The sequence below is a fragment of the Centroberyx affinis genome, unplaced genomic scaffold (assembly GCF_046629955.1).
Source record: "Centroberyx affinis isolate AG114_WGS23_722 - 3 ecotype Tasmania unplaced genomic scaffold, CSIRO-AGI_Caff_v1 ptg001599l_1, whole genome shotgun sequence".
Classification (NCBI taxonomy): domain Eukaryota; kingdom Metazoa; phylum Chordata; class Actinopteri; order Beryciformes; family Berycidae; genus Centroberyx; species Centroberyx affinis.
This window is the reverse complement of record NW_027280045.1, coordinates 101,732-128,598: the sequence shown is the minus strand read 5'-3', so window position 1 is coordinate 128,598 and position 26,867 is coordinate 101,732. Positions and strand designations below refer to the sequence as shown.

General features: G+C 42.6%; 2 protein-coding genes across 3 annotated transcripts in view; both read right to left on the bottom strand.

The window, feature by feature from the left end:
- The window catches only part of eps15 (epidermal growth factor receptor pathway substrate 15), a 28,183-nt gene extending 7,942 nt beyond the window's left edge, over nt 1–20,241 (bottom strand). Inside the window, exons 1-22 of one of the 2 annotated variants that reach the window (XM_071527998.1) lie at nt 20,208–20,241; nt 17,067–17,108; nt 15,998–16,087; nt 15,798–15,845; nt 15,592–15,687; nt 15,152–15,214; nt 14,747–14,872; nt 14,172–14,231; nt 13,490–13,720; nt 13,038–13,183; nt 12,165–12,321; nt 10,531–10,613; nt 7,151–7,223; nt 5,576–5,737; nt 3,691–3,888; nt 2,944–3,369; nt 2,431–2,511; nt 1,856–1,994; nt 1,516–1,560; nt 941–1,341; nt 386–455; nt 132–202 (exon numbers count right to left, since the gene is read on the bottom strand). In XM_071527998.1, the coding sequence (XP_071384099.1) occupies nt 132–202; nt 386–455; nt 941–1,341; nt 1,516–1,560; nt 1,856–1,994; nt 2,431–2,511; nt 2,944–3,369; nt 3,691–3,888; nt 5,576–5,737; nt 7,151–7,223; nt 10,531–10,613; nt 12,165–12,321; nt 13,038–13,183; nt 13,490–13,720; nt 14,172–14,231; nt 14,747–14,872; nt 15,152–15,214; nt 15,592–15,687; nt 15,798–15,845; nt 15,998–16,087; nt 17,067–17,108; nt 20,208–20,234 (2,835 nt within the window). In that variant the 5' untranslated portion in view covers nt 20,235–20,241. The remainder of the gene's footprint in view (nt 1–131; nt 203–385; nt 456–940; nt 1,342–1,515; nt 1,561–1,855; nt 1,995–2,430; nt 2,512–2,943; nt 3,370–3,690; nt 3,889–5,575; nt 5,738–7,150; nt 7,224–10,530; nt 10,614–12,164; nt 12,322–13,037; nt 13,184–13,489; nt 13,721–14,171; nt 14,232–14,746; nt 14,873–15,151; nt 15,215–15,591; nt 15,688–15,797; nt 15,846–15,997; nt 16,088–17,066; nt 17,109–20,207) is intronic. The other variant, XM_071527999.1, reaches the window with a different exon arrangement.
- Nucleotides 20,242–21,748: 1,507 nt separating this feature from the next.
- Nucleotides 21,749–26,579, bottom strand: calr (calreticulin). The gene is made up of 9 exons (XM_071527981.1): nt 26,328–26,579; nt 25,610–25,711; nt 24,946–25,149; nt 24,398–24,492; nt 23,865–24,074; nt 23,593–23,706; nt 22,922–23,065; nt 22,367–22,459; nt 21,749–22,077 (listed from the first exon to the last, which is right to left on the bottom strand). Exons 1-9 carry the CDS (start codon nt 26,419–26,421, stop codon nt 21,850–21,852), a joined length of 1,284 nt encoding a protein of 427 aa, XP_071384082.1. The 5' UTR covers nt 26,422–26,579; the 3' UTR covers nt 21,749–21,849.
- Nucleotides 26,580–26,867: the final 288 nt, after the last annotated feature.

Sequence of the window (26,867 nt, the reverse complement as noted above, 5' to 3'; positions counted from 1 at the left end):
TTCACTCTCTGTTTGTCTCTCTCTGTCTATCTGTCCGTCTCACACACATACCAAGTGTCTCTACCTCCCTATTTCAACACCATGTACCTCAAGCACAGGACATGATCTATACCATTGGATCTGAAAATTACCTTTGACAAGGCACTGAAATCAGCAAAGCCCCCTCCAAATGATTCATTACCAAAAACAGCAGCAAACGGATCTGAAAGACACATGAGCACAAAGTATGTAAATGAGATTAAGTAATTTACATCTCTCTCTCTCTCACACACACACACACACACACACACACAGTAAAATAAAAGGCACTTTATATTTTTTTAGACATTTTAACAGCTGCAATGCCATCTGTCTCCAGAGGGCGGCGCCATGCCACAAGTCATACCTGGGTCTGAGCCAGCGCTCACTGTCGTACCTCCTGGAGCGAACGGATCATTGGTTGCTGTGGAGTCCTTCTAAGAACAACACAAAACAAAACATGTTTGGCATAGTGTAGTAACCCTGTTCTGTATTAAACTAAGAGTGGGCTTGCATATTGTCAAACTTCATGTGATCAACTGGAAACACAAGTCATGTAACACAATAAATTAAAACACTCTCGTTCACATTTTTTGGGTGAAACTAGACAATGGTATATGATGATGGTATTTTCCTTATTTCAACTGTATTGTTTTCCAACTCTGCCTTGACTAGATATCACCAAATAATGAAGTCATAAATAATTTTATGACTGCATTAAAATGAAACTTACTATTGAAAACAAACCCGCAGAACATGGTAAGAAAATAAGGCCTCTTATTACTGTATTTAAGTCATTTTAATACCTTTTAAAACCTTAATTTAGATGATTTAAGACTTTGTCAGGCTTTTTCAGGATGCGCAGACACCCTGTATGAAATTCGATCACTGTATTGTGACCGGTTGTTGTAGCTCCACTCACCGCTGCCAGATCAGAGCTGGGTGGAGAGCAGTTGAAGGGATCTTCCCCTACGCTGCCTTGAGAACCAAATGGATCCGCCTCAGCCTGGGCGTTCACTTTGGCTCCAAACGGGTCAGAGTCAGCCATATTGTTCCCTGTGGAGCTGAATGGATCCTTGGCTGCTGAAGCTGTGTTGGTAGGTTTGGAGGTGAAGGGGTCTGGACCTGCTGCTGGTGCAGCTGCTGCGTTGTTCAGCTTGGCTCCAAACAGGTCTGGTTCTGCTGCGCCAGCAGTGGTACCGAACGGGTCAGCTGAGGTGGTGAAGGGGTCCTCTGAGGAAAAGGGGGCGCTGGGGGACTGTTTGAAGAAAGAGTCTGCAGCAAAGGGGTCTGTGCCTTTGAATGGATCTCCGCCAAATGGATCTGATCAAACAAGAACAGTGACAGTGAACCATGCTTCCCTTGTTATAAACTAGTCAGATACTTATGCTTCAAATACATAATGGTAGATTTGTTTGAGATTAGTTTTAGAGTAAAACATAAAAATTAGTTTACCTGTGTGTCACTTCAAGTTAGAGTTAAAGTTATAGTACTCACCAGAAACATTTGCTTTTCCAAATGGATCATCTTTGAATGGGTCATCTACAAAGGAAATGCCATTATCAATCTGACTTCACATCATATTATCATATTATCAAGGCTTTGTTAACCAAGCCATGATTTTATTTGAAGAGCGTTCAAGAACATCATTCAATATCTCTAAAATATAGACAATACTGAAAAAAGTGTTAAAGTACCCACAATACTTCAAAACATACAATAATTCGTTTTTATTTTGTTCAACAAATCATTTTGTAAGAGCAAGTCACTCTTTTCCAAATGGAGGATACCTCAGTTTGGAGCAAGACATCAGTAAACTGTGTTTGAGGGGACTCACGATCAGTGAAGGGGTCTGACTGGAAGAAGTCCATCTCAGGCAGGGTGGGGGGGCTGGTCTGGGGCGGTAAGGAAGAGGGGATGGTTTCTGGGGACTCTGAAGACTCCTGTTTGCTCTCTGGGTCTGGTGATGCAGCCTGCTGGACAAAGTGACAAGGCTGCGTTGAGTTGCCTGAATGTCAGAGAGGCGGGCTTTTGACTGGAACATTGCAGGTTTAAATCCCCAAATCAACATTGGGCAGAGGCAAGGTGACACCCTCGCCTCCCTCAATAACTACCACTAAGTTTATGGTAGTTCTGGCTCGCTCTCAGGTTTAATGTGTGAATGTGTCTAACCCTCCCTCACTCTGTGTCTACTCCCCCTGCTGCTGTGTTCTTAGCAAACTTGCCTGGTTAAATAAGAGTGAAGTATGAGAAAACAGGAGGCGGCAATGTTCTGACACCAAGTGAAAATGACAAACACTTCTCAAGGATACACAACAACTCTGGGATTTAGGAATATAAGGATGAGCCAAAGCTGTTTACTGAGTAGAGAGTAATAGAGTTGTACTTCCAGCGACTCAGGGCCATTATTACCTTTGGTGTGCTGGCTTTAGGTGACTCCTCTGCCTCATCTGCCACTTCTGCTGAGATGTCAGCTGTAGGGCTGCTGTGTTCCTGGGGATGAGAAGACATTACAGCAACACAGACCAGCATTACTCAGAGTCTGACAAGAGGCATCACACAAGTTTTTGTTTTGCTCGAACATTGTGATCACACCAGATGGATGAATACATTGCTTTACAGAGGTTCCTTCACTTTAAAATAGATAATGCATTATAAATTCAGTATGTTGCACCTGAATTTGCGTTGCATATTGGATGCTGAAAGAATTGGGAAAATCCTATTTTTGTGTTAGGAAATCATGCTAAACTAAACCGGATATTGTTTAACATAATTTTTGGACAAACTTTGTGATGTTTTCACAGCAATATTTTAAAAGTGAAACAAAGCACTACACAGTTCTACTAAGAAGTGATGTTCTAGGCTACATAGTGGCTTCTTTCTAGTCATACAATGACTGACAACTGAAGCAAGTGTATTTATTACCCTAACAATGTTCTCCCGTGGCTTGGTAAAGGTGGACAGACCACCGAGGATCTCAGAGGAGGCTAGACTAGTATAGAGATCATCCAAAGCATCAGACTTTGTCTTTTCCTCCTCTGGAGTCTTAGGACTCTCATCCTCCTTCTCTTCTTCCTCTTCTTCTCTCTCATCCGCTCCTTCTGTCTGTTCCTGTTCAGACTGTTCTTTCTGTGGAAGGAAGACAGCAGGTGGTTCTTCCTCCTTCAGCTCTTTAGGATGGTCCTCCTGGAAGAGGTCCTGTTGGAAGAGGTCCCCCTGGCGCAGCTCCGCCATGGGGCCTGCTGAGCCGTTCACCATGACAGGAGAGCTGTCCTCCAGTGCTCTCTTCCAGCTGAGCTGGGCTGTCACTGACCGCTCCTCCACCTGGAGGTCGTTCAGTTTCTGCTGCACCTGAATGGGAGCGGGATGGAGGGAGGGTGAAACAAAGAGAGAGGAGGAGAATGACATGGAGAAAGAGAAGAAAGAAACTTGTTAAAACAAAGCGGACAAAACCACAAGTGAATTTTGAAGCCAATAAGGACGTGGCAGCAGTGGCAGTTCCTTTAATGTCTGCTAGAGGCCGGCTCCAAAAATACTCCAAGTCACACTCTCTACGTCCATCTTTTTTTCTTTTTAACTCTGCAGAGTAAGGAACTCTTATGGGAGACCTAAATACAGGGGTCCTTCAAAGGCTAAGACAAGGGCCACACACACCGTCACACACACACTGACCTGTGCGACCTGTGTGTAGGAGTCGCGTACAGACTCCTGCAAGGGTGTGAGCTGCTCTTGAGCAGACTGGACCTTCTCCTCCAGCCTCCTGGTCTCCTCCTGCAGGTTGAGCAGCTCCTCTCGTGCCTGGACCAGCTCCTCCTCATACTGGCTAATCCTCTGCTCCTGGTCCTCGTGCTCTGACTGCAGCGATGAGATCTGAGTTGGGGGGAGGCATCCATTAAGCCACCCAAACATGCATGAACAATCTAGTACAGTGGTTCTCAACCTTTTTCATATCAAGGACCCCTAATTTAGTCCACATTAGGGCCACGGACCCCCATTTGATGCAACTTTGTCCCTCGGACCCAAACCTGAGAATATTTTTATTGTTAGATATGATTTTGTCCAGCACTCCATGACTATCTGTATTGTAGGGAGAGCAATAACAGTGAAACTATGATCAAAATAGTCAGTCTCCTACATTCTATAATTGTTCTTGTAAATGAAATAATGAAGTTTAACGATTCATCAATTTGCTGGGGACCCCCTGGGATGCCCTCAAGGACCCCTGGTGGTGCCCGGACCCCAAGTTGAGAACCACTGATCTAGTAGAACTCAAGTAGAACTGTGCCTCTGCCTTCTTATGGCAACAAACTTATTCTGACTGATGTTGTAGACAATAGAGGTTTGCAGCTATGTGATATGTGTGTGTGATGTTTGTGTGTGATATGATTGTTTGTCTAAATATTAGATTTTCTTGCCTGTGTGTATTTGCGTAGTGTACTATTGTGAGTACAGTCTACTAAGCTTCCCGCTTGCAATCAAAAATGATGATGTGCTTCACCAGTGGTTCATCATTACTGTAATTAGCCTTCCAGTATTGATATGAATAAATCAGAGGAGAATTCTATTGTACTGGGAATGATGAAGAAGCAGTGAGAAGAATTGCCACCCAGCACACACAAAACAGAAGTCTGCTGCCAGATTCAACACCACAATAATAAAAATGGAGAATAATGCACAACATCATGGATCCGATGATGTGCAAGTACATGTGTGAAAGCTGCTATCTGTCACTGTGGCGGTGTTTTACAACACTGGACACTACCGTCATCAGTGCACATGTTCTACACAAACAGCGCTTGAACAAAGACATCAGCTGCTATGACTTCTTCCTGCAGTTAGATAAGGAGCTGAACTTGACCTACATGACGGCCAGGGACGCTTCATACCTAAGACACTTTCTCTCTCCTTCAAGACACCACACCCAGACCCATTCACATCCCTGTGCACAAAAAACTGATAAAAGACAAGTTCTGACATTAAAACTGAAGTGTTGTTTTTCCTTGCATTTTAAACTATTTCAGCACAAATTAGTCTATTTAATCTTGCTTACATACTTGCATATTTTATTTCCTTGCATTTTTAATATAGTTTTTAATAAATTATCAAACTCAGATTTGTTGTTTTTTCTGTATATTTTTCATTTACACCCCCAAAATCTATGAGCCTTTCTAGTATTAAAATATGTCACTCCATTTTTCAGATTCTTTGACTTGAGGAGAACAACATTTTAAGACTAAATGCTATACTAAGTGACCGTTAAGATGGATATTGTTTGCTGTGTATGCTCGTTTCTGGGCGGGTGCCTATCAGTTGGGTCCAGACCTGAGTCAAATAGTAGTATTAACGACTTTGTGTAGCAGATGGGTGGGGTTTACCTCATCAGGACAATTCAGATAGTGAATGATAAGTTCCCTTATGTGGCAAACCCATTTGGCACCTAAATAGGCTAAAACAAACAGGAAAAAGGCATTCTCGTGTCTAGTCAGCTGCTATATGTTTGTTAGCTTCTCCTTTAAGAGGCTCTTCCTATACACTATACTAGGAACATTCGACCTACCAGCTGGTTCTCGTGGCTGGTCTGCTGGCGGATGTGAGTCAGCTGCTCCTCCAGGGAGTTCTTCTGCTGGTCCAGCTCCTCCAGGGCCTCCTGGACCTTCTGGCGCTGAGCCTGGAGCTGCTGCAGCTCCCCGCTCTCCCTCGCCACCTCATCCTGCAAGTCCTGCAGACAAAAGCCAAAGGGGTGAGAGCGGGAGAAGTGAGTGTGTGTGTGTGTGTGTGTGTGTGTGTGTGTGTGTGTGTGTGTCCTTCTACAGAAAAACCGAAGGATGCAAAAGGAGGGAGCAGAAGAGGTAGTGACACAACAGTTACGGTGAATAATGGTATTTCAAGGATATTTCCTCAAATATGGGTGATTAAGGAAAGGAAAACAAGAGGCCCTTTAATCCTCCAGGTCCCAAGAACGTAGAGGGGTGAGCATGGGACGGGAGAAGTGAGTTTAGTGTGTCTGTCCCTCTGCGGACAGACTTAGGAATGAAGGGAGAGAGCAGCTGTGGGGAAAGAACGTGCAGCACCTGACTTTAAACTGAACTTTACAATTCAACATCTAAAGCAGAGACAGCACTGTAACTGTTACGATTACTTTAATTTATATCCAAGAATATTTCCTGCAATGTGGTGGGTGAGGGGAAGGCAAATGAGAGCTGGTATGGAGCTGGAGTAAACTATGTTTTTGAGAGAGAAGAGGAGACAGAAAGGTGGATTGGAGACACGGAGAGCAGAAAGGAGGGAGTCTCGGGGCGATGTCTGTGGGCGGGGTGCGGGGGGTGAATCACGACAGCCAAAGCACACTAAGGAAACACCATATAAATAGCCACAAGCACTAAGCCTTGAGGGTACGCTGCAGTGAAGCTAAGAAATTCAGCTACATCGATGTGAAATTCCCCTGAGACCCGCCATCACACTCTGACGCCAGATACGGCTCCAAAAAGTGGAGTGGACTAGCCCTTTAAGCCGTCTGCTCCCAAAATAGAGCCCATCTATCAGGCTCAGAGCCGGCAGGCAGACACTCCTACACAAGGACACCAGCATCTCTCTCTCTCTCTCTCTCCAAGCATCATTAACTGTGAGTTTGAGCAAGCATCTAAGCCTGCTGGCCTAATAGGTTATTGATCACCTGCTCTATTCATCATGTTAAAATATTCATCACTAAAAAACTGAACTGCTTTAGCACCTGCTGTACTTTCCATCTGCTTTGTCTTGTCTGGATTTTTAATTTGAAAGGGACAAGTGGAGAGTGCATTGATGCTCTATCAATTACAGCATCCAATGCACAGATATATGTCTGTATAGCTGCAGTTATTTTCCAACACCAGTCTCTGGATGGGCTTTGATTAATAGCAAAAACAAGAGAACAGAGAAGCTGTGTTTCCCCTTGATATCCGTACCCTTATCTCCACCACTCTGTCACTGTGTTTCTGTCTGCCCATAAATCTTTCTCTTTCTCCTTCTCTTACCCTCTTCTCCTTTGTCTACTGTACCTAAGGGAACAGGGACAAACTCGCAAAGCGGGAACGAGACGTGAACAGCCCTTGACAAAGACAGACGGACAGATGAAGAGACGGCGATGCCTTACCTGCACTTCGCTGGTCCGCTGCTGGATGGCCTCCTCCTTTTCTTTTATCTCCTGCTCCACAGTGCTCTTCTCCCTGGGGGTCCAGCACAACAGACAGGAGTATTTAGTCACCGAGGACAGAGAGGGCAGTCCCAGTGTTCCCAGCCCACCCAGCCCTGGCCAACCTCCTCCACCTCGCCCCTCCACCTCCACCTCCACCTCCTCTCCCTGGGCCACCATGATCCTGGCCTGAAACCACAACACCACAACACAGACAGCCGGGCAGACGCCTGCAGCTAGAGCGGAAAGCAAGTGTGTGACGTGAGCTGGAGAGAGGTGGAGAGTATGTGTGTGTGTTTGTACGCTTCCAGGCTTCCAGGAGAGTGTGGATGTACAGTACTGTACGCGTGATGAGGGTGCGTGTGTGAGAGGATGAGAGAGAGTGAGCATGTGCTTGCTCAGTCAAATGTGTGGGAGAGGAGTGAGAAGCAGATGGCTGCCTTGAGGAGGGAAGGAGGGAGGGAGTGGAAGGGAGGGAGGGATGGAGGGAGGGAGGATGAGGCCAACCTACAACATCTATCATTTGTTTTGTCCGTCTGCCCATCCTCTCTACTTCTCCTTTTCCTGTCTACAGCCCAGACAGAAGGTAATAGGGGGAGGAGAGAGGAGGGGAGGGGTGGGGAGTAGGACTGCATAATTAGTTGTGTGCAGTAAATAATTACTAATTCTGGATTTTAGTTTTTAGATTTCAGAATGTGTGCTCTACTTGAAGTTGTAGTGCAGATGTTGATATAAGATACCAAATGTGCAGTAAAATAATTTTGCTCCTCAAATCATCAACATTAATCATGATTAATAATACATGATGACAGTATTCAGCAAAATAATGATCATCTTAGCCATAATCGTGCAGCTCTAGTCGGTAGATAGAGGGTCATTTTACACCATATGCACAGCCTCTTTTTGGATATCCATTTCTTACATGTGTAACCTTCACTTTCAGCTCAATCAACATCATGAACACAATAAAAAACAATAAATTACCTAAATACACAACACAAAAGGTCAGTGCTATGTATGGGGTAAATTAGTTCTGTAAAACAATAAATAACACAATACTCCTATCATTAAAGAAAAAAGTAAAAGAAAACCTTTCAGTTCCTAACAGCAAATCCTCACCATACATCCTGAGATCATCAATTTTCCCCAGTGAAGGCATAATTAGATCAATGCTATTATCAAAAAACAGGTTCTCAATTGGCGTAGAACTGTGCAATTACAGCTAAAATGATAATCCCGATCAAGACATTTGGGAGACAAGTAGATGATGAGTGGGAAAAAGTAGTGAAACAGGAAAACCAATACAGCCTCTGTTTAGATAAGATGACGGGAAAAAACAACCCAATAGCCATCAAGGTTAGCCTTCACAAAGCACTTATCCTTTGCCATCCCTTTAAATGTCAGCCAAAAATAACACCGTAAGTTTCAAATCCAGCATCTATATTTGTATTCTCTCCTCCTCTCCCCTCACATCAAAACGCCTCACTCCCTTGGTAGCAGTTACATCTTCCACCAGCAACTCTAAAGCCAACTCAAGCTCAGTATAACTGTCAATCTCTTCTTACCCATCACCATCATCATCAGTATCAGGAACAGAGGGCTGTTGCCACATTTTGAAGCAGCCAAAAACACGAATCATCTTAGCAAGCTCTTCTTCCCCTCGATCTGCTGCCTGTCACAACCTCTAATCTCTCTCTCTCTCTCTCTCTCACTTTCCACTTCTTACCTCTCCTTTCTACCCCGAACAGCTGTCTTCTACCTGTGTGTGCGTGTCTGGGTGTGTGTTGATATATATATGAGAGTAGTGGGGGGTTGTAGTGCTACTTCCTCACTTCTCACTCTCAGCTTTCAAGAATAAGGAAGCTTAAGTGGTGAGCATTGACACAAATAACCTCTTTCTCTATATCTATATATATCTATATATTTAGGCCTATATACTGTATACACACACACTTCTTTCTCTCTGTATCTCCCTCCCCCTCTCTCCATCATGCTGAGAGTTGACAAGTATTTCTTTTCAGGTGATGAAAGATCTTCTGCTTTTCCTCAATAATCAAACAGAAAGGACTGAAAGCAGAGCCAAACCAGAACCACGGCTTGTTTGCTCTTTCCTGTCACCCGCTCTCAAATATGCTTCAACGGTTTCAGGGGCAACAAAAGAAACAAGTAAAGATGTCATCTCTTTTGACCCTTACTTATAGCCGATTTATAGGCCCTCATTAGGCCAAACTGGGTAATTTGTGAGGACTGCTGGATGTGTGTTGCAAGTTTTGTGTCAATCGGACGGACAGTGTAGGAGGTAGGGCCTTTCAAAGCTTTATTTATATCGCTACATCAGGCCATTTAGCATTATTTTTGTAAAAGCCAGAACAGCGCAAAGATGCATCATCCCTCCAATCAGACCAGTGGTGTCTGAGATGTCACCCGAGATACAAAAATAAGCTTCAGAGCATTATAGGGTTATCTTTCAGAATGTTTAGATTCATACTTGAAGATATTCTTTATATTGTTTGACAATTACCCAGTAAAATCAATTAATCAACCATCTCCATCTTGCATCCCTCTGTCTTCACCTCCACATCACAGTCACAGAGCAGCCAGATAAAGTCGGCTCTCCAGCCATCTGCTCTCTTTGACATCCAGCAGCAACAACACAGGTGTGTGTTTCTTCTCGTAAAGTGTGTGGGTGTGAGTGAGAAACAGAAAAATAAAAACAGAGAGAGCGAGAGATGCAGATTGTGTGCATGTGATTTTTTTCCACCTCTACATGGCTTGCACTCATCTTTGCTGAGTCAACTTTAAACCCGTTCCTCCAATGTGGTTCACAAACACCAACTGTTTTTTAACTGTGATCAGCAGCTAGTATTAGTCACTGTGTCAGTCAGTCAGTAGAGTCAGTCAGTCTGTCCGTGCCAGAAATTTCTAAAAACCCCACTGCACATATAGAGCCTGTTTGACTGTTTGACTGTTTGACTGTTTGACTGTTGAACTCTGCAAGCACAGATTAGTTACGTTATGCTATCTGACATGGTCAATTTAAACAATAGAATTTTTCCACCAAGATACTAAGAAAAAAGTTAGACCAAAATGAATCCTTTACTTGGATAACATTGATTGATGTTGCACACAGTCAAGAAAAGGCCTAAATAACAGATGATTGATTAGACCCATTCATGAACATCCTTATAGTGGCTGCATAATCAAACCTAGTACAGGCCAACTTTAGGCTACCGCTTATCACAACGGCCCCAACAAGGTAACCTGCACCAATCTGCTCACAGCTTGTTATGAGTTATGTGCTTGTTGTTGTTTTTGAACAGATTTTCTGAACGGAAGCTTACCTCTGTAGGTCGACAATCTCGTTACTGAGAGAGTCCAGCTCCTTGATGGCAGAGAAGTCAGCTGCCAGGTTGGCCGCGTTATTCTGGAGACCGAGCAAGGCAGAGGATAATTTAGAGGTGGCTGTTAAATCACTATTGCAGTTCAAACGCCATAACAATGATGAAACCTCATCTTGACTAAGAATTACCTTTCATCACAGATTAGTCTAGACTAGACTGTGTCAAAACTCATTTTGTGGAACTAGAAAGAACCTCAAAATGACTCATATGTTGATGAGAAATCTTGAATATTCAAGACACGTTACAGAGTGTATGACACAACACATTCATAGCAAAGCACAAACAAATGAATGACAGAACTACATTGATGGCGTTCACAAAAACTCCACACAGCCACTGAAAGAGACACAAAGGGCAGGGATGGGAGCTAGAGGAGGAGTAGTAGTAATACTGGGAGAATATTGGTAATAAGGTCCTACAGAACCTCTGGGTCCAAAGGTTTCTTTCAAATACTTCTATAGTGCTTGATTTCACTTTATTTTTTATGTAAAGCAGGTGCAGATTGCAACTGCATCCATTCTGCTGTACTGTAAAATAAATAAAATAAAAGTCAACTCAAGCCTTTGACAGAAACAAAAGTCACTTCTACAGCCCAGATGTGGTGCAGTGGGTGCATCTCAAAATACTAAAAATGGCATCCTCTCCTCTTGTCTCCTTTCCTCCTAAGCATCAGTATTTGGATGAACACTATTGATTTAGATTTGACAGAAAAACTGGATGAACACAAGTCAAATAGAAATATGAAGTTAGAGAAAATCAATATGAGTCACAGTAGAAGAGATGATGAGGAAAGGCAGCCTGTTTACAGTATTGAGATGCACCTGACTCTGTTAGCTAGCAGACTCACTCAGCAGAGTCTCCATCTAGAGGGAAATCCCGACATGTAAAGTGGACAAAGCATAATATGCAAAGAGTAGACACAGAAGGAAAATAAACAGAGTGCCACAGAGAGAGACGGAGAAACAGCCGCAAGCTAAAAGAAAAAATCCAAACACACACAACAGAAGAGGGAAAAGATAGGTCAAAAAACAAAAAAGGGACAGAGAAATCAAATTGTATTTTTAGCATCAAAATGACTCACATGTTTAATGTTGACCAAAACTGATGTACTAATATCAGTCAGTAATGCACCAAAATCAAGATCAAGATCACACTGAGAGTGATCATGCCAATTTGGCAGATATATATACAGTATATATATATATATATATATATATATATATATATGAGAGTAGAAAACATGCATAAACAGGCAAAAAAGCAGCCAGTGCATGATTAAAGAGATATAAACTTTTTTCTTCTCTTTAGCAAACACACACACACAAAATTCCCATATATACACACAGCAATCGAGACGCACTTCTACTTCAGTACCATTATCAACATCACTGTGGTTGCATTTATAAATTATTAGGCTACCGTTACTCACTTTTATTATTACTATTACAACCATTATCATTATTACTGTGACTCTGTTGTTCTATTTATTATCATTTTCATTATTTATGAATTATTTATTTATTTCATATTTTCATTCGTGGACTTCATGTACAGGTGCTCAGACTGTGACTCACCTGTTTGATGTTGAGTCTGTCGGAGGGCGGGATCATCTCAGGGGAGAGGCTCTGCGGAGGGTCCAGGCCTTTCGACAGCTTCTGGTTGATCAGATGGAGCGCCAGGGCAAACTGCTCTCGGGTCAGTTTCCCAATGTCTCCAATGTCACAAAGCTCCCTGACACACACACACACACACACACACAAACACACACATATTGCATAACAAAGTAATGATTTACACCTCAGGCAAAGACTATTTCTGATAGCCTGACTGGACATCATGTTCAGTGGTTATGGAAGCCAATACACAGACAGACAGCACAACAAAAGGACAGAGAGTAATCAGCCATGCGGAGATGAAAATCCATGGATCCGGTGTGAGATTCGGTTGTCCCTGTGGTTTGTGTCAGTATGTGCTGTGATGCTGTGAAAACTGTCGATATGGCCCTGCACCAACGCCACCGAGGACTGTGCAGTTACAGCTAAAATAATACTATACTGTGATTATGATTACTAATCATGACCATTAGTCTTGATTTGAGGGACAAAATTGTTTTTATAATTTTTCCTTTTTGCATCTTAAATCCACATTCATTTTCAACTCTTGACCATTTTCAGCTCCAGTTCTAAGTGAAATGAAATGTTCTATTCTATGATCATTAATTGTGCAAACTAAAGAAAACACAATATGTGATTTTAAAAGATCAACTGTGCAGCCCTAATGCCACCAATACATATTCCTGTAAATTTACTGCACTTGGTGAATAAAGAGATTCTGATTCTTAAGAGAAAACTAAAATAAATCTCCACAGGGTGTGTGAGCGACAGAATAACAGAACGCCTCAGATGCGGGCAGAGCAACTGACGGGGAACTTCGCCGTCCCTGCTTACCAGATGCGAGCCAGCGTGGCAGAGGGCAGCCCGGTCTTGAGGAAGATGTCTCTGACCTCGGGTCCGGACACCAGGCCGTCCATGTCGCCGTCCGTCTTGCTGAACAGCTCATCGGACTTGGCTTTGTCTGCTGGGGACACCACCCACTGGACAGCAAAAACAGACAGTAACTACGACGAACGGCTAACTTTCTGCTTTCTGAATATGGTTAAAATCTACAAGAGCCTACACTGACGACAAAACAGTATTTCAACCTCAGAATTCACTTACCTTCACATTCTCTCTCGTCTCATTCTTTTGAAAAACACACTGAACTAGCCAATTTGACTTCATTTTGAGCATTTCTTGTCACCGTTTTCAAATGTTAAATATAAATTGTATAATATCGTTTTGAAATATCCAACAGCTTCTCATATACTTCGGCGCCCAGGAGTGATGGGTCTGGTACTCACAGGGGCGGCGGCTGGCGTCGGGGCAGGAGCGGGGGCTGGTTTAGGAGGGTGGGGCATGGTTTTCGCCCCGGAGTGGGAGGAGCGACTGTCTTTGGCGGAGGGGGGCGAAGGCAACAAGGGCATCACCGGAGGCGCCGAGGGTTTTTTCCTCTTGGAGGGGGGAACCAGCGGAGGTGGCAGAGACATGGGGACAGGCTCCCCCTCCAGAGCTCTGTAGACCAGATACATGGCCTGGGGACGGGGCAAAAATCAATGATAAAAGACTGTTACCAATAACCCATCTCATGCTTATTGAGCCTTCACACTTAAAACAAGTCTCGAATTCACATTTTCCACTGGGGAATTTGCTCCATTCAGGCCTGGAGATATCATCCTCACAGCTTATAAAAGTTGCAAACATCTGGACGTTATATAAGCAGTAAACACACACACACACACACACACACACACACACACTTTGGTGTAAAATCCTTCATATCTATTCTGACAGCTAAAAGAAAGGAAAACAGCTTTTTTGAAACCAACTGCTAACAACCCATGACAAGTTATAAATAGACACTTGAGAGGCAATAGTATACAGATTTGAATATATCCGTTGAAAAATAGCCTAAAAATGAAACTAATGGCAGATTATATTTAGAATGTATGGGGGTTTCTGCATGGTAATTATCCCATTTCTTACCACAGCAAATTCGTCTCTGTCCAACATTCCATCTCTGTCGAGGTCACTGAGCTCCCACACCTTCAACACACACAAACATGTTTGTTTAGCACGCATCAATAGAAAACTATGGGCTTAAAATGAACATGTGTCCCTGAAATCCCTCATTAACTAGCAAGCTCTCACTTCCTCTCTGATTTCATTTTCTACATCAATGCCTTTAAATTTCACTTCTCTTTTCGTTTACTGCATTCTGTTGTTTTCCACCTACGTGTTTTGCTGTCATTTAGATTCTGTTACAAATAGAATTTATTCTGTTATATTCTGTTATCCAATGCAGCCGTCTATGCTTGTCATGTTGATTTCTCGGTTGTCTTTTGTTTGTTCCCTTCTTTTGTTTGTGTTGAGGTGAAGTGTGTTTTTAATAAGGCCTTTTGAGTTTTTTTAATGCCACCTGTACAAATCCGTAACTCTTCTTGCTGCGTTTTTTTTTTAAATTTCTCACTTTGTTTTCATCTCTTTGCCTCTATGTTTTCTCACTATGTAACTAAACTAAAAGCCGTCATCTGTCTGGTTCCTCAGTCTGGGGGTCGTACCCTGCCCAGGACGTCCACTGGCAGCTTGGAGTTGAGCAGGACGGGCTTGACTTTGTCTCCCGTTAGTATCCCTCCCACCGGAGCCAGACTGTCAAAGATGGCATCAAACTTCATCTTCTCCTCAGCCTGGGGAAAAAACAGATGAGCTTGTCTTTATCATGAAGCAGCTTCTGTAAAACTATACATTAACATTTTTTCCAAATGTGCTACCGAAAAGTTTAGGAGGTAGGAGAGAAATGATCTGTGAAAATAATTGAAAATAATCATTACTATTTTGCATGGCAAGCTTCCATTTTTAAATTTTCTAGATAGCATCAATTTATGTTTAGGAGTGGATGCTACTGACATGGCACTACCACAGAAGTCTGTGTTGCATAATAACAGGAAACCTTGTGATAGCCTCACCTTGACCACCCAGGGAATGTCAATGGCCACTCCTCCTGGTAACAGCGGGCTGCTTGTGTCATGCTAGGATTACAACAATTAGTTAACCTTAGTGAAAACATGTTTTTCATCAGGCTAATTGAGTTTGAATTCACAATAAACTGTTATGTGTAAGCATTGTGGCAGTGAGCTTAAGTGAAGTCTTTTTTGGTGTTGATCCATCTATAGTGTGATGGGGATTTTGCTTATGGGCCTTTATTAAGACCTGTGTTAAATAAAGTTGAAAAATAATGACAAAAGCAAAAGAAAAACAATTCATTGTCCCAATACCGGCACTTCTGACTGTACAGTATGTCTGGAAGAAACTTTGAATTAACAACAGCAGCATTTAGAAATAGGATATAGATAGGATAGAGCCAGTGTTGAAATGTACAGCACAGAGACAAGTAAACTGAACTTACAAACTTGGGGGGAGGAACGGCCAGATGGAGGCTCTTGAGCGCCACCTCCAGGCCATTCTGAGCACAGGCCACCAACCGCAACGCTATGAAGAATTGCTGAGGGGAGCAGGGGTATGACAAGTGACATCAGCCTACTGATTACAAACACTAAAAGTGATGCATCTAAAACACACAAATCTGTTATGTAGTGTACAATGTATTTGTACCTGTTTGTTGAGGCACCCTTTACGCTCAGAGTCTGCCAAATCCCAGATCTACAAAGACACATATGCATTTTACATTTTAGAAATTACACTGATGCTCTACTACAAAGTGACTAATTGTATGAGTTAATATTTGTTTATCAACATGACTAGTGAAGACTAGAGAAGAGCAGCTGCTGTGCCGATGTGTGTGTTGTGCTTACCTTCCCCAACACCAGGTCAGCCAAACCCGACCTCTTTAGGAACAGAGCAGCATCAGCTGCTGCCACCCGCCCACTGCCAGTCGGATCAACCTGCACACAAACACAGACACAAAATACACACACACAAACACACACACACACCCCCACACCCATTCATTAGAGCTCATTCCATTTTACAAACATCAGTGATACAGCTGTGCTGCTGGCAAAGAGACTACATTTCTTATTGGTCATTTGCTGCGGACTGACGTAATGAAAAATTAACCGGGTATGGGTTTCAGCTCTAAAAGTCTGTCAGTGTTAGGGAAGCAAATAAAGAACGTGAAAGAAGTGAAAAGTGTGAGAATTGCCCTGCGGGCTAGGAGAATCCCTGAGTCAGTTAAAATCAATACTGATAATAAACCAAAGCGATTTTCTCAGCAGTCTGTTTGCTTGGTACTGGGTCTACACTAACCGCAACACTTAGTCCTCTTTCATGAGGCTCCCAGCTAGCTCCTCTGACAGGTTTGGCAAAGAGAACCATTATTTATTCATGGAGAAGCTTCCCTCATTGGACACAGAGACTAGATCTGAGAGAAGAGAGATCACTGTTCACTGCAACGCCGCCGTGGATTAACACAGATGATGCTATGCAGCATCTCTCTGAATTTCAGTATTTCTCTCTCCTGCCACATTTCATTAATATATCGTATTCTAGGCATTTAGCTGAATTCTCTAATCCAGAGCGATTTACAGTACAATGAACAGTAGAACAAGATTAAAATTCCTAGATTGCCGACATTACAAGCAAGCAATAGTAAGGGGTTCAAGAGTCAAAGTCACTCACACACACAAGCATTCAGACTGCAGATGTAACAAATATTCCTGTGTTTGCAGAATAATACTGTATGATAGGGGAGTGTAGGTACATTTTTTTTCCTTGATGGAAATTAAAAGGTAAATTCACTGCTTATACAATTACTGATATGCACACTATCTAGGCAATGTGTAAGAAGTACTGTTTCTGAAAAGATAACAACGTAATCTGAATAAATTAATTATGTTGTAGTAAAGAGATATTTTTGCCTACCTGCCGATAGTATTTGTCATAGATGGGATTTCCACTGGAGAGCTGTTGGGGAAGACAAACACAGTTTACTGAATTTATCAATACATTGCGGAACTATAACAGAAGCACTTGTCTCTGTCCAGATGGTCGCATTTAGGCCTAGGCATAAGAATCAACAAATCACTAAACTGACCCATAATTTTGTTCGGATACAAAATAAACTTGAGTAAATACCAGGCCTGCTTAACATGCTTTGTAACTTCTACAGATCCAGTCTACAAGCTCAAATGATCAACAAGTGTTTGTTTGACTGCAGGCCAAGCGTGTCATCCACTGTGCCAAGGCAGCTGCCAAAAAACAAGGCTGATCCGTTACAGATGGGGGAGGCAAAGGCACAGACTTCAACCAATACGGCAAATATCAGCATTATTTTTCATCATCGTGTTCATATCAGTGACGAAAACAGCTGCTTGTCAAATCGCCCTGTACATTTCCCGGGTAAATACGAACACAGTGACTTTGATAACCGCTCATACAAAAAGAACAAAGGCCAACATGTCAGTCTGTTGTGCAAAAGAGTAGCAGCCATAAGACCTGTCTGAATGTAAGAACAGCTGGAGCCAGCATTCTAGTTTTTCCACAACATATACAGCTTGTGGAGGCTAGTCTGCAGGTCTGGGTAGGACGAGGGAGGCAAAGTGACGACTCCAGACATGAGAGCATTATCCTGAGTAATTCCACTAATAATTGTATGAGAGAGGCACTCCTATCCCATGTTTCCTGGCAGTGTCATGCAAGTCCCATATTCTCTAACGCAATAAGGTGTGTGTGCTGTACTGCACAGCTGCCTCGTATGAGTCAGGTTACAGAAGGTTCCTGCTGATTTGCAAGTAGACCGACCATGACTTGCTTCCTCCGTCTTCATGATATAGGCTTCACTTCCTGAGGCTCTTGACGGTCAACTAACAGAGCTACAGCAGGGTGTCCCTCCACAGACAACAGTCTATTTTGCCTTATGTCATTTCCTCCTTTCCTCCCCCCATTTCCTCTTTTAATGCAATTGATGGTCTGCTGCTGGGCTGCACAGGAAAAGAATCTGCATTTCATTCTTCATATAACCAGCATGACAATTTTCTGTTGTGCTTGTTATATGCTTTTAAATAGATAGGTGCAGCTCAGCAGTAACGTAAAGGAAGCTAATTGCGTGTATTGTGACACAACTGGGGAGTGGCCATTTTTAACCAGTGGGTAAAGGCTTTCTTTCTGGAGGCATTCTTCCTTGTTGTGCCTACACACACACACACACACACACACACACACACACACACACACACACACACACACACACACACACACACACACACACACACACACACACACACACAAAGAAACACAAAATCACCTCCACTGTAAAAGAAAAGCAGGAGAATGTCAAAGATCTTCTTGGATTTCAGTCCTGTTAAAGATTTACATAGCTCGGACACTGAGGGTGAGACTTGCAAGAAAAACATAGCCTATGCTCGGCCTGGTTGCCTGTCAGCTATGTCAATTGCCAATTCATAATCCGATGACTATTCACACACACTTATCTTTCTCTGGCCAATGCCACTTTTTCTATGACACACAATAGTGTGCCTGGAACTGTTGGCGGCTGCAACACTGTGGTCATTGTACTGGCGACTCTTTAATTGAGCATTGAAAAAACACCCCTCAATCATTCTGTAGCTCGCCTATACAAAACTGCAGCAGATAGCAAGATACGGTACAGTACAGGAGTTGACAGGCCAGTCTAGTTTGCTCTAGAAATTGCTACTCCCTAATCCACCAGCAGCAAGGAAACACTAATGTAATGTTACTACTAACACCCTACAGTAGCCCTATAGTTTGAGGACACAGATTATCAGGTGGAAAAGCCTCGGCATGACAGCACATAGGCTTCAAGACTTCTTACAACATACATTACTGCCTGAAAGACCGATGAACTCACACGACATGGCAATCTCATCACACAATATTTAGAGAACCAGCTACTTTGATTTTTTTTTTTTTTAAATCGCAGCCTATGGTTGCAGCTTCAGCAATTGACTAAGCCTGAGAGGGTTTTATTTTACAAGTAGTCCATTTATGAACACATCTGAGAGAGCTAATGATGGCAATACTGCTGGGTTCAGACTGTTAGGTTATTAGCAGACAGCTCTTTTCTGTTGTCAGGGGTAACAGTGGCTCGGGTAACAAGTCTAGGACTGTAACCAGACCAGTTATCAGACCTGGGTGCTTCCAACTAAATAAGATAGTTGGTTTGCACAGTACAAAAACTAACTTCCACATACTGCATTTAACTTAGCTAGCAATATTTTGTGACTGTAGAAGGGCAGTCCACTCAAGTGCACTTCCTCTTACTAGGAGCAAAACAGCTAACTGTTAACACTAGCTAAACAAGCATCTTATTCTCTCTGTTTTAGATGGGCAGTTGGACACAGGTCAAACCTCGCAGACAACCATAGCAAACAAGGCTAGTTGATTTCCAAAGGTCATGGGCAGCACACTAACCCACTCTGTGAAGCTCTTCTAATAATAGCAATAAACAGACTGGTTACTGAGCCTAACCATCTAGCAAGCTAAATAAGCAGCGATGAGAATCTCAACATAGACTGTGTAACGTATGAAGCCAGTAACTTGCTGTATTTGTGGCAGCGAGCAATAGCAATGGCTCTAGCAAAGAAATTTTGACAGTGGAGCCACAACAAAACAACACATGGGAGCTCGTATAACATCCCTCTGACCAGGACCAACTAGCCTGCAGCAAACTAAGGCAGTACAAAATAGGATTATTTACATCCCCAATCGAATCGAAACCGTACAACGTTTGCTTGGCATTAGTTTGCTAAAGCAGCTCTAAAACAGCCCCATACTGCACACAAACTAGCACTTAGCTAGCAGGCTAGCTAGCTAGCTACGCCCTTACGCAGTCCCCAAAGAGATTAGGCAGAAACTTTTCCCAGTCAGAGCAGGACAAAACTTCCAAAAAGAAGGACAAGGATCGCCGTACGCCCGCGTTTTCGCCTACCGAAATTAACTAACATTATTGAAATGTTTATGAGTAGTAAATAGAGGCTACAAAACATTTCTGGTCGTTAGATTTGAGTTGTAAGACAGTGTTACCTGAGTAAGAGACAGAGTGGCAGCCATAGTGTTTCTGTTCCCACTGCTTTCATTCTGCGCTGCTGCCAGACTCACACAGGGGCCGCTAAAAAACCTGGCGCTGGACTTTAAACAGGAACCATGGAAATCCATGACTGGAATGCAGACAGTCTGTCTACGGTGGACTTTACTCATAACTGTTTAGATATTTAGTTTGAAATATGTTCTGCCATGTAGTATCCCTACAGCCAAAACAGAACATATGGCTAAAAACTATAAATTAACCAATGAGGAGCGTGAGAAATGTGAACAGGAAAAAAGCTAAATGCTACTTAGAAATATAGTAAAATGCCCTAAGGGCCTGTAGTGACCATGTAAAGTTTATGTAGTCTGCAATGCAGCCAAAGTAAATAACAGTCCCACTGTAATATAACAAAAGACATCTCATAGAGAAAGGACTTCTACTCATTTCCTTCTGGTTGTTTTTATTGGACAGAATTCCTCTCTTTTTACACAGCAAAATGAAAACATCCTCCCACTTCAATTACTAGCATTAGTACAAAATGTGTCTTTACAAAAGGACCAGCTTTCAGTCAGTTTGGGACAGTGTGTTGGGCTACAGCAGTGCGGAAATGTTGGCATCAGAAATGAGGGAACTGGTCGCAGCGTCCACCCACTGTGACAGACCACTACTGGATGAACCTAAAATTAATACGTACCAATGGACAGAAGCTCTTTCCTGCTACTTAAGCGTTCTACAGTTCAAGAGTCTACAGTAAATGTATGGTTTATTTAGACACACAAAACTACCTGCACTGAAGAGAAAAAATGTTACTGTTTTTTAACTATACAGTACAAAACTATGCAAGGGATTCCATCTCAAGGAACCCCATATCACCTTCCCATGGGCAACGGCATTTTTTGAGCAGGCCGTCACATATATACAGTTTCTGTCCTGATGCACTCTTGTCCGCATGCCGTACACATCTGTGTGAATCTGAGAGGATTAGATAAGAGGAGGCAGGATGAAAGTAGGACTCCATATTACGTCTAACCCTACGAAATCCTCTGAGATCCACATGATGTCTGAGGAGGGCCGAGAGGGGCGGCTTGAGACAGAGTCAGAGTGACATGACAGCAAAAAAACAAAACAAAACAAACAAAAAATCCCCACATGACAGATTAATAAAACAAACAAAAACACATGAGGTAAACAAAACATTTTCATGGTATGGGATCATAACCCATGTAACAAAGATGACAGTAAACTTCATAGAAACTCAACTTTGTGCAGAACACAGCTGACAATTTATATTTTCTATTGCATATTAACAGCAAATCAGTTGTATGGGTGTTGTTTAATAGTTTCCGGTCTCGACAATCTTTATAATCTTCATTCTTTGCGTTACGGTTACAACCTTCTTGTTTCATAACAACAATAATAGCACATGTAAACATGAAAACAAAACAGTTATTGCCCTTTTTCACCTATTCCCCCATCCTGTAAACAAAACTAAAGCCCCCCCCCCCCCGCCCCACCCCACCCACCCACCCCACCCCAGGGTGTCGGTCATGAAGGTCTTTCAGCTCAGTCTCCAGCCTTGATCCAATGGCTCATTGACACAGACAGTCAGGTTCTCTTCTAAAAGTTCCTGTGAGGAGTTTATAACTCATCCTTAAGTTTAGAGTCTGTGCCTTCCTCCTCCTCTTCCTCCTCCTGCTCCAGCTCATCCTCCTCCTCCTCCTCTTCCTCTTCCTCCTCCTCATCTTTCTCCTCTTCCTCCTCCTCCTCATCTTCCTCCTTCGCCTCGTCTTTCCTCTGCTTGTCCTCGTCCTCGCGCTTCTTTCTCTCCTCCTCCTCTTGGCTCTCCTTCATCTTCTTCTCTGGGTCCTGGAAAGGAAGCAAAAATGAAAAAGATAAAATTATCTGACAGCAATATTAATTAGTTCCAAAAGCTTTTTTTTTTTTTAGTAAGATGAACCTTCAGAATAAAGAAGACAAATTAAAATGTTAGCGGAAGATCTGCATCAAAAACTCAGTAGTCGTCATCAGACATTGATGCTTCACCCAGTAAGCATTGAAATTATGGTGTGTTTCTCCATAAGTGCTAAAGATGTTTAAGATTTGAAAAAACAAGATACAGTTTGAAAACCGGTGAGGACGGAGGCTGTGGACTGACCTTGGCTTGACCCCACGTGTCGAGGCCGACTTCCTCTGCCTGGTTTGGGTCGTTGGTGATGAGGAAGTTATCAAAGATGGTACCAGACTTAACCTGCATCAGAAAGAAATGTATGTTATTGAATTGATATTATACTGTCAGATGCTTCATACAAACAAATGACAAACAAAATGAGTGAATAACTAGTGTCCTATAGGATCTAAAACCTAAATATAACCAGGAATGGAATTGAAGGGTTTTGGGAATTTTTTGTCTGCCATTTCTACTAGCCCACATTCAAATTTGGCTAACAACAAATACTATTTTGCACTAGCTCTGGCAGAAAATATATTAGCCCCGGGGAAGAGAGCTAGGAAAAGTTCCTATTTGTGAATATAGGTGATGAAGATGTGATATATGGTCGATTTGACTACTGTTAACAAAATGTACTTATTGTAATGTAATGAATATATACAATAGGTGTTAAAAGCAAGAACCAAATATAATAATGGTCTTTGGTAAGATCATAAATAGCAGACAAACAGTGTAGAAACTTGCTTTGTTTAGTCAGTTTACCTGCCACAGGTCGAGTCCGATCACGCCGATGCTGTCATATTTGTAGATCTCGGCATCGGCTGTGTACTCTGGGTTGTCGATCTCAGGATGGACCCACTTGCCCTTGTAGGCAGGGTTGTCGATCTCTCTGGGCTTCCACTCACCCTACGGAAAGCAAATGGACACAGAAAGCCAGGCAACATGGTTAGTTTAGAGAAATCACAAAAGCAAAAAGATCTTTTTTAACTTGTTTATCGGGAGAAATTATGCCGTGACAGCTTTCTCTTTCCGTTCTACTTTGCTGTGTTGGACAGAGAGAAGCGTAGGAAATTAAATGGGACATGAGGGCAAAACATATCTCTGAAAGTTCATGAAATGGCTCTGAAATTGGAATTAGAGATGCAACGAATGACTAAGAGAAGGATAGAAACAGTTACAGCTGTCAGTGTCATAATGTGACATTACTGTGAAACTGCCCCACAAATCTAAGAAAAAACATTTTAAAAAATCAGTTTATAGGTCTATATAGGTTTATAAGTGCTTTATATAGAAAGTTAATTCCCCAACTTTATTTTATGATGTCAAAAATAGTATATAAATATTTTTCTGTGGCAACAAAGACGACACTGTTTTTACTCATGTTGAGAAGTAGTATATTACTGATAAGAACTTGTGTAATATCAGTTTTTTACCTTGTAGTCGGGGTTGGTGACCATGGGAGGCTCCCACTCTCCGTCCATCTCATCGTCCCAGTCGTCGGGCTTCTTGGCATCAGGATCTGGGATGTTCTCGGGTTTGTCCCAGTCCTGCCAAACAGACACAGGGGGGAAACACAACTATGCTGAGGCAAATCAAATGCATTTTGGAAACAGATACATACAAACGAGGACAGAGCAGACATTTAGGTGTGGGGGAATAAAAAAAAAAATGGATTCAAAATGTTTTAACTATAAAAAAGACTGACCTCGGGTTTCTTATCATCGGGGTCGGGAATCTTCTCCCTCTCATCCCAGTCCTCTGGCTTCTTGGCTTCGGGGTCCTTGATTTTCTTCGGCGGCAGGAAGTCCCAGTCCTCCTCCAGACTGCCGGACTCCACCTTCTTATTGTCGATCTTAACCTCGTAAGTGTTGTCGGGGTTGACGACCAGCGTGTACAAGTGAGTGTACTCATCATCCTGCATGACAGAAAAAGAGATGATTAAAGCTATGAGCGGTGTGTCATTTGTTGTTAAAGGGACTTTTTTAACAATTAATTCTGTGTGTTATCCACAGGTGACAAGTTATTTGCATGTAAGGTGTTTATAATATGCAATACCATTCCCACTTCTAATGTACATTCTTTGCAGATTTGATTTTATGGTGAGAAAGAAAATAAAGGCAATTCCGAAGATTTAGCAGCAATTAATAATAAAAATAAGTATGCATTTCTTTGTGCAACGGATATCTGGCAAGGCTCTTTAATGTAGAAACCACAACCGTTTCTTGCTGTAGGTCTCACCTTGCATCTGATGTCCTTGTTGATCAAATGGTTCTTTCCTTTGTAGTTGAAGATCACATGAACCTTCTTCGTGCCAGGGCCACAGATGTCAGGACCTGAGACAGGAACACAAACAACGACTGGAATTTAATCTCTCCGTTGAAAGTACAAACTAGGCAAAGCACGAGGAGGAAAGGCATAAGGAATACCTAAAATGCATCTAAAATACAGATATTCAATACACTAAGTCAGCCAAAACTTTTAATTTTATTAATTTTTTTTGAGAGTAGCTGAGAAAGACAACAAATCAGTGGTGTTTAACTTGTGTTATCTGTCAGTAAAATTTACCACTGTCATTTGTGGAAGCCTTGTTTGTTTTAAGGCATATAAAATGCATCTTTACACTGCCATAAAACATGATGACAAGTACAAGTGCCAAAAAACACAGAAACCATGTGTTCCTTAACAGATCTGCCAATGTCTTCGAGGTATACTACATTTGATCTCTTATACCGCTGAATTATACTGTCAGCACAAAAGAGTCTAGATAGTCAACTGGCCACACTGACCAAACATGATGTTGTATTTGGAGTCTCCATGCATGTCTTCCTGGTTGAGGTCGGAGGGGAACAGTTTGATGTAGCCTCCGCCACAGTCGATGCTCTGCTCATGTTTCACAGTGAACTGGATGACGAGAGGCTGGCCCTTGTTGTTGAAGTCGTCAAAACGGGATGACAGGGAGTAGAAGCGGGCGTCCTGGCTGGTCTGAAGCCCTGCAGGAGAGATAATGTTACTGGACTGTGTCTTGCATACAGGTGCGGTGTTTCCTCTGTATTCAGCCAGTAGTGCTACGGAAAACGTCACATTATAAGGACGGATTAAATCTGAAACCTAAAGAGCTGTAGTCCTATGATTTAGAATTAATGTTTTATTAAATTATGTAAAAACGATATGGTTTAGCACTCAACCACAACAAGGACCAGAGTGCAACAAAAACTAAAATGACTCCCAAGCATCACTGCTGTATAAAATCAGAGACAACACTGAAATGCATAATCTGTAATTGAACCTCCTCCACAGAGATATACAGTAGAAAGACACCCATGCTCTCACACACACACACACACACACACAGACACAGTTTGACAATACTGTGGGCGTTAACTGTCTTGCACAAAGGCGACAGGGTGACAGTGGGAGGAGGAAACGCTGCCATTTAATCTTTCCTCTCACCTTTGTCTTTCTCTGCATCACCGTAGAACTTCCCTGCAGTCAGGACAAACTGGCCATAGTCTGATTTGTGTTTGGACTCCACCCAGCGACTCTTCCAGGCATCTGCAAAAACAGTTTGCACATAATGGATTGTCACAGCTGGACAGTCACTTTAAATGGGATCACCGTCAGTGTGTAGCTGCAGCTGAAATGGGAATGTCTTGGGTTGCAGGGACATGCCGGTAACAGATGACGGCCTTCACTAGTATCTACAGAGTACTATGAGACTGGTGTATCCAACATGATGGGGGTGTCGGGGATGACAGTGTGAATGAGCAGGGCAGACATGCAGCAGGGGGATGGGAGGGAGGCAGGCGGGGTTAGCTGATGCCCCGGGGGAAAAGGAGGGGTGGGATGGATGGATGGGGGTCAAAAGATGGATGATGCCCATATAGGTTAAATGCATTTCAAGACGAGCAGTCAGCACACAACGCATCACATCTATGCCAGTAAAATAATAAGCTGCCATGTCAAAAAGTAATTCTTCTGGGTGAACTGCAGCCAACAAGCTGATATTAATGATCCAGCTCGGCAGGCTGGTTTAGCTATTCAAGTGAGCATGCATGCATGTACTGATTCAATAACGCAATGTCTGAAATATTTACAATTTCAACAAAAACAGCAAAACAATTGATCAACATCGACAATCAACGACATGATTCTCTTTCAAGGATCTTACCCCCATCTTCAAATTGTTCTCGAAAATATACAGTGGACTCGGCCAGTGCAGATGCGGCCGATACGGCCATCAAAAGCAGCGACAGGGCTGTCATCCTCACGAGCTACAGCACCCTTTCAAATAGAAAATAACGAACTATATAAATATAAATACAAGTGAGTGAAAATGCGCCGTGCTACACGCGTTGTTTTCCAGCCCAGACTCACATACAGTAACGTTACAGCTGAAACGCTGAAACGCCGCCGCTGTTCTCCTCTCGGCTCGGAACAGATGTCTGAATCTGATTGGACGCCGGCTCCGAACCTCAATCAGGAAGCGTAACTGCCCTCAACCAATCGGATGAGCTGACAACTGAAGGGAGCAGACCACGCGTTCGCTTGATACACGCCCCAGGAAGGGTGATGCGCTGTGGATAAACCACAATATGAATGGATAAATCATGCAAATTCAGTGATAGAAAACCCTATTTTAATCGTAACTAAAGCCACACAGTATATTAAAAACATTTGATCTCCACTAATAGAAAAGCTGCGAGAACAA

Bases quoted from the DNA above. Each gene is read 5' to 3' on its own strand.
- calr (XM_071527981.1), bottom strand. From the start codon at position 26,421: ATGACAGCCCTGTCGCTGCTTTTGATGGCCGTATCGGCCGCATCTGCA. The intron at 25,150-25,609 runs GTGAGAGGAAAG...TCTCTCCTGCAG, and splicing joins TGATGCAGAGAAAGACAAAG to GGCTTCAGACCAGCCAGGAC. The intron at 22,078-22,366 runs GTCAGTCCACAG...CTTCCTTTCCAG, and splicing joins ACACGTGGGGTCAAGCCAAG to GACCCAGAGAAGAAGATGAA.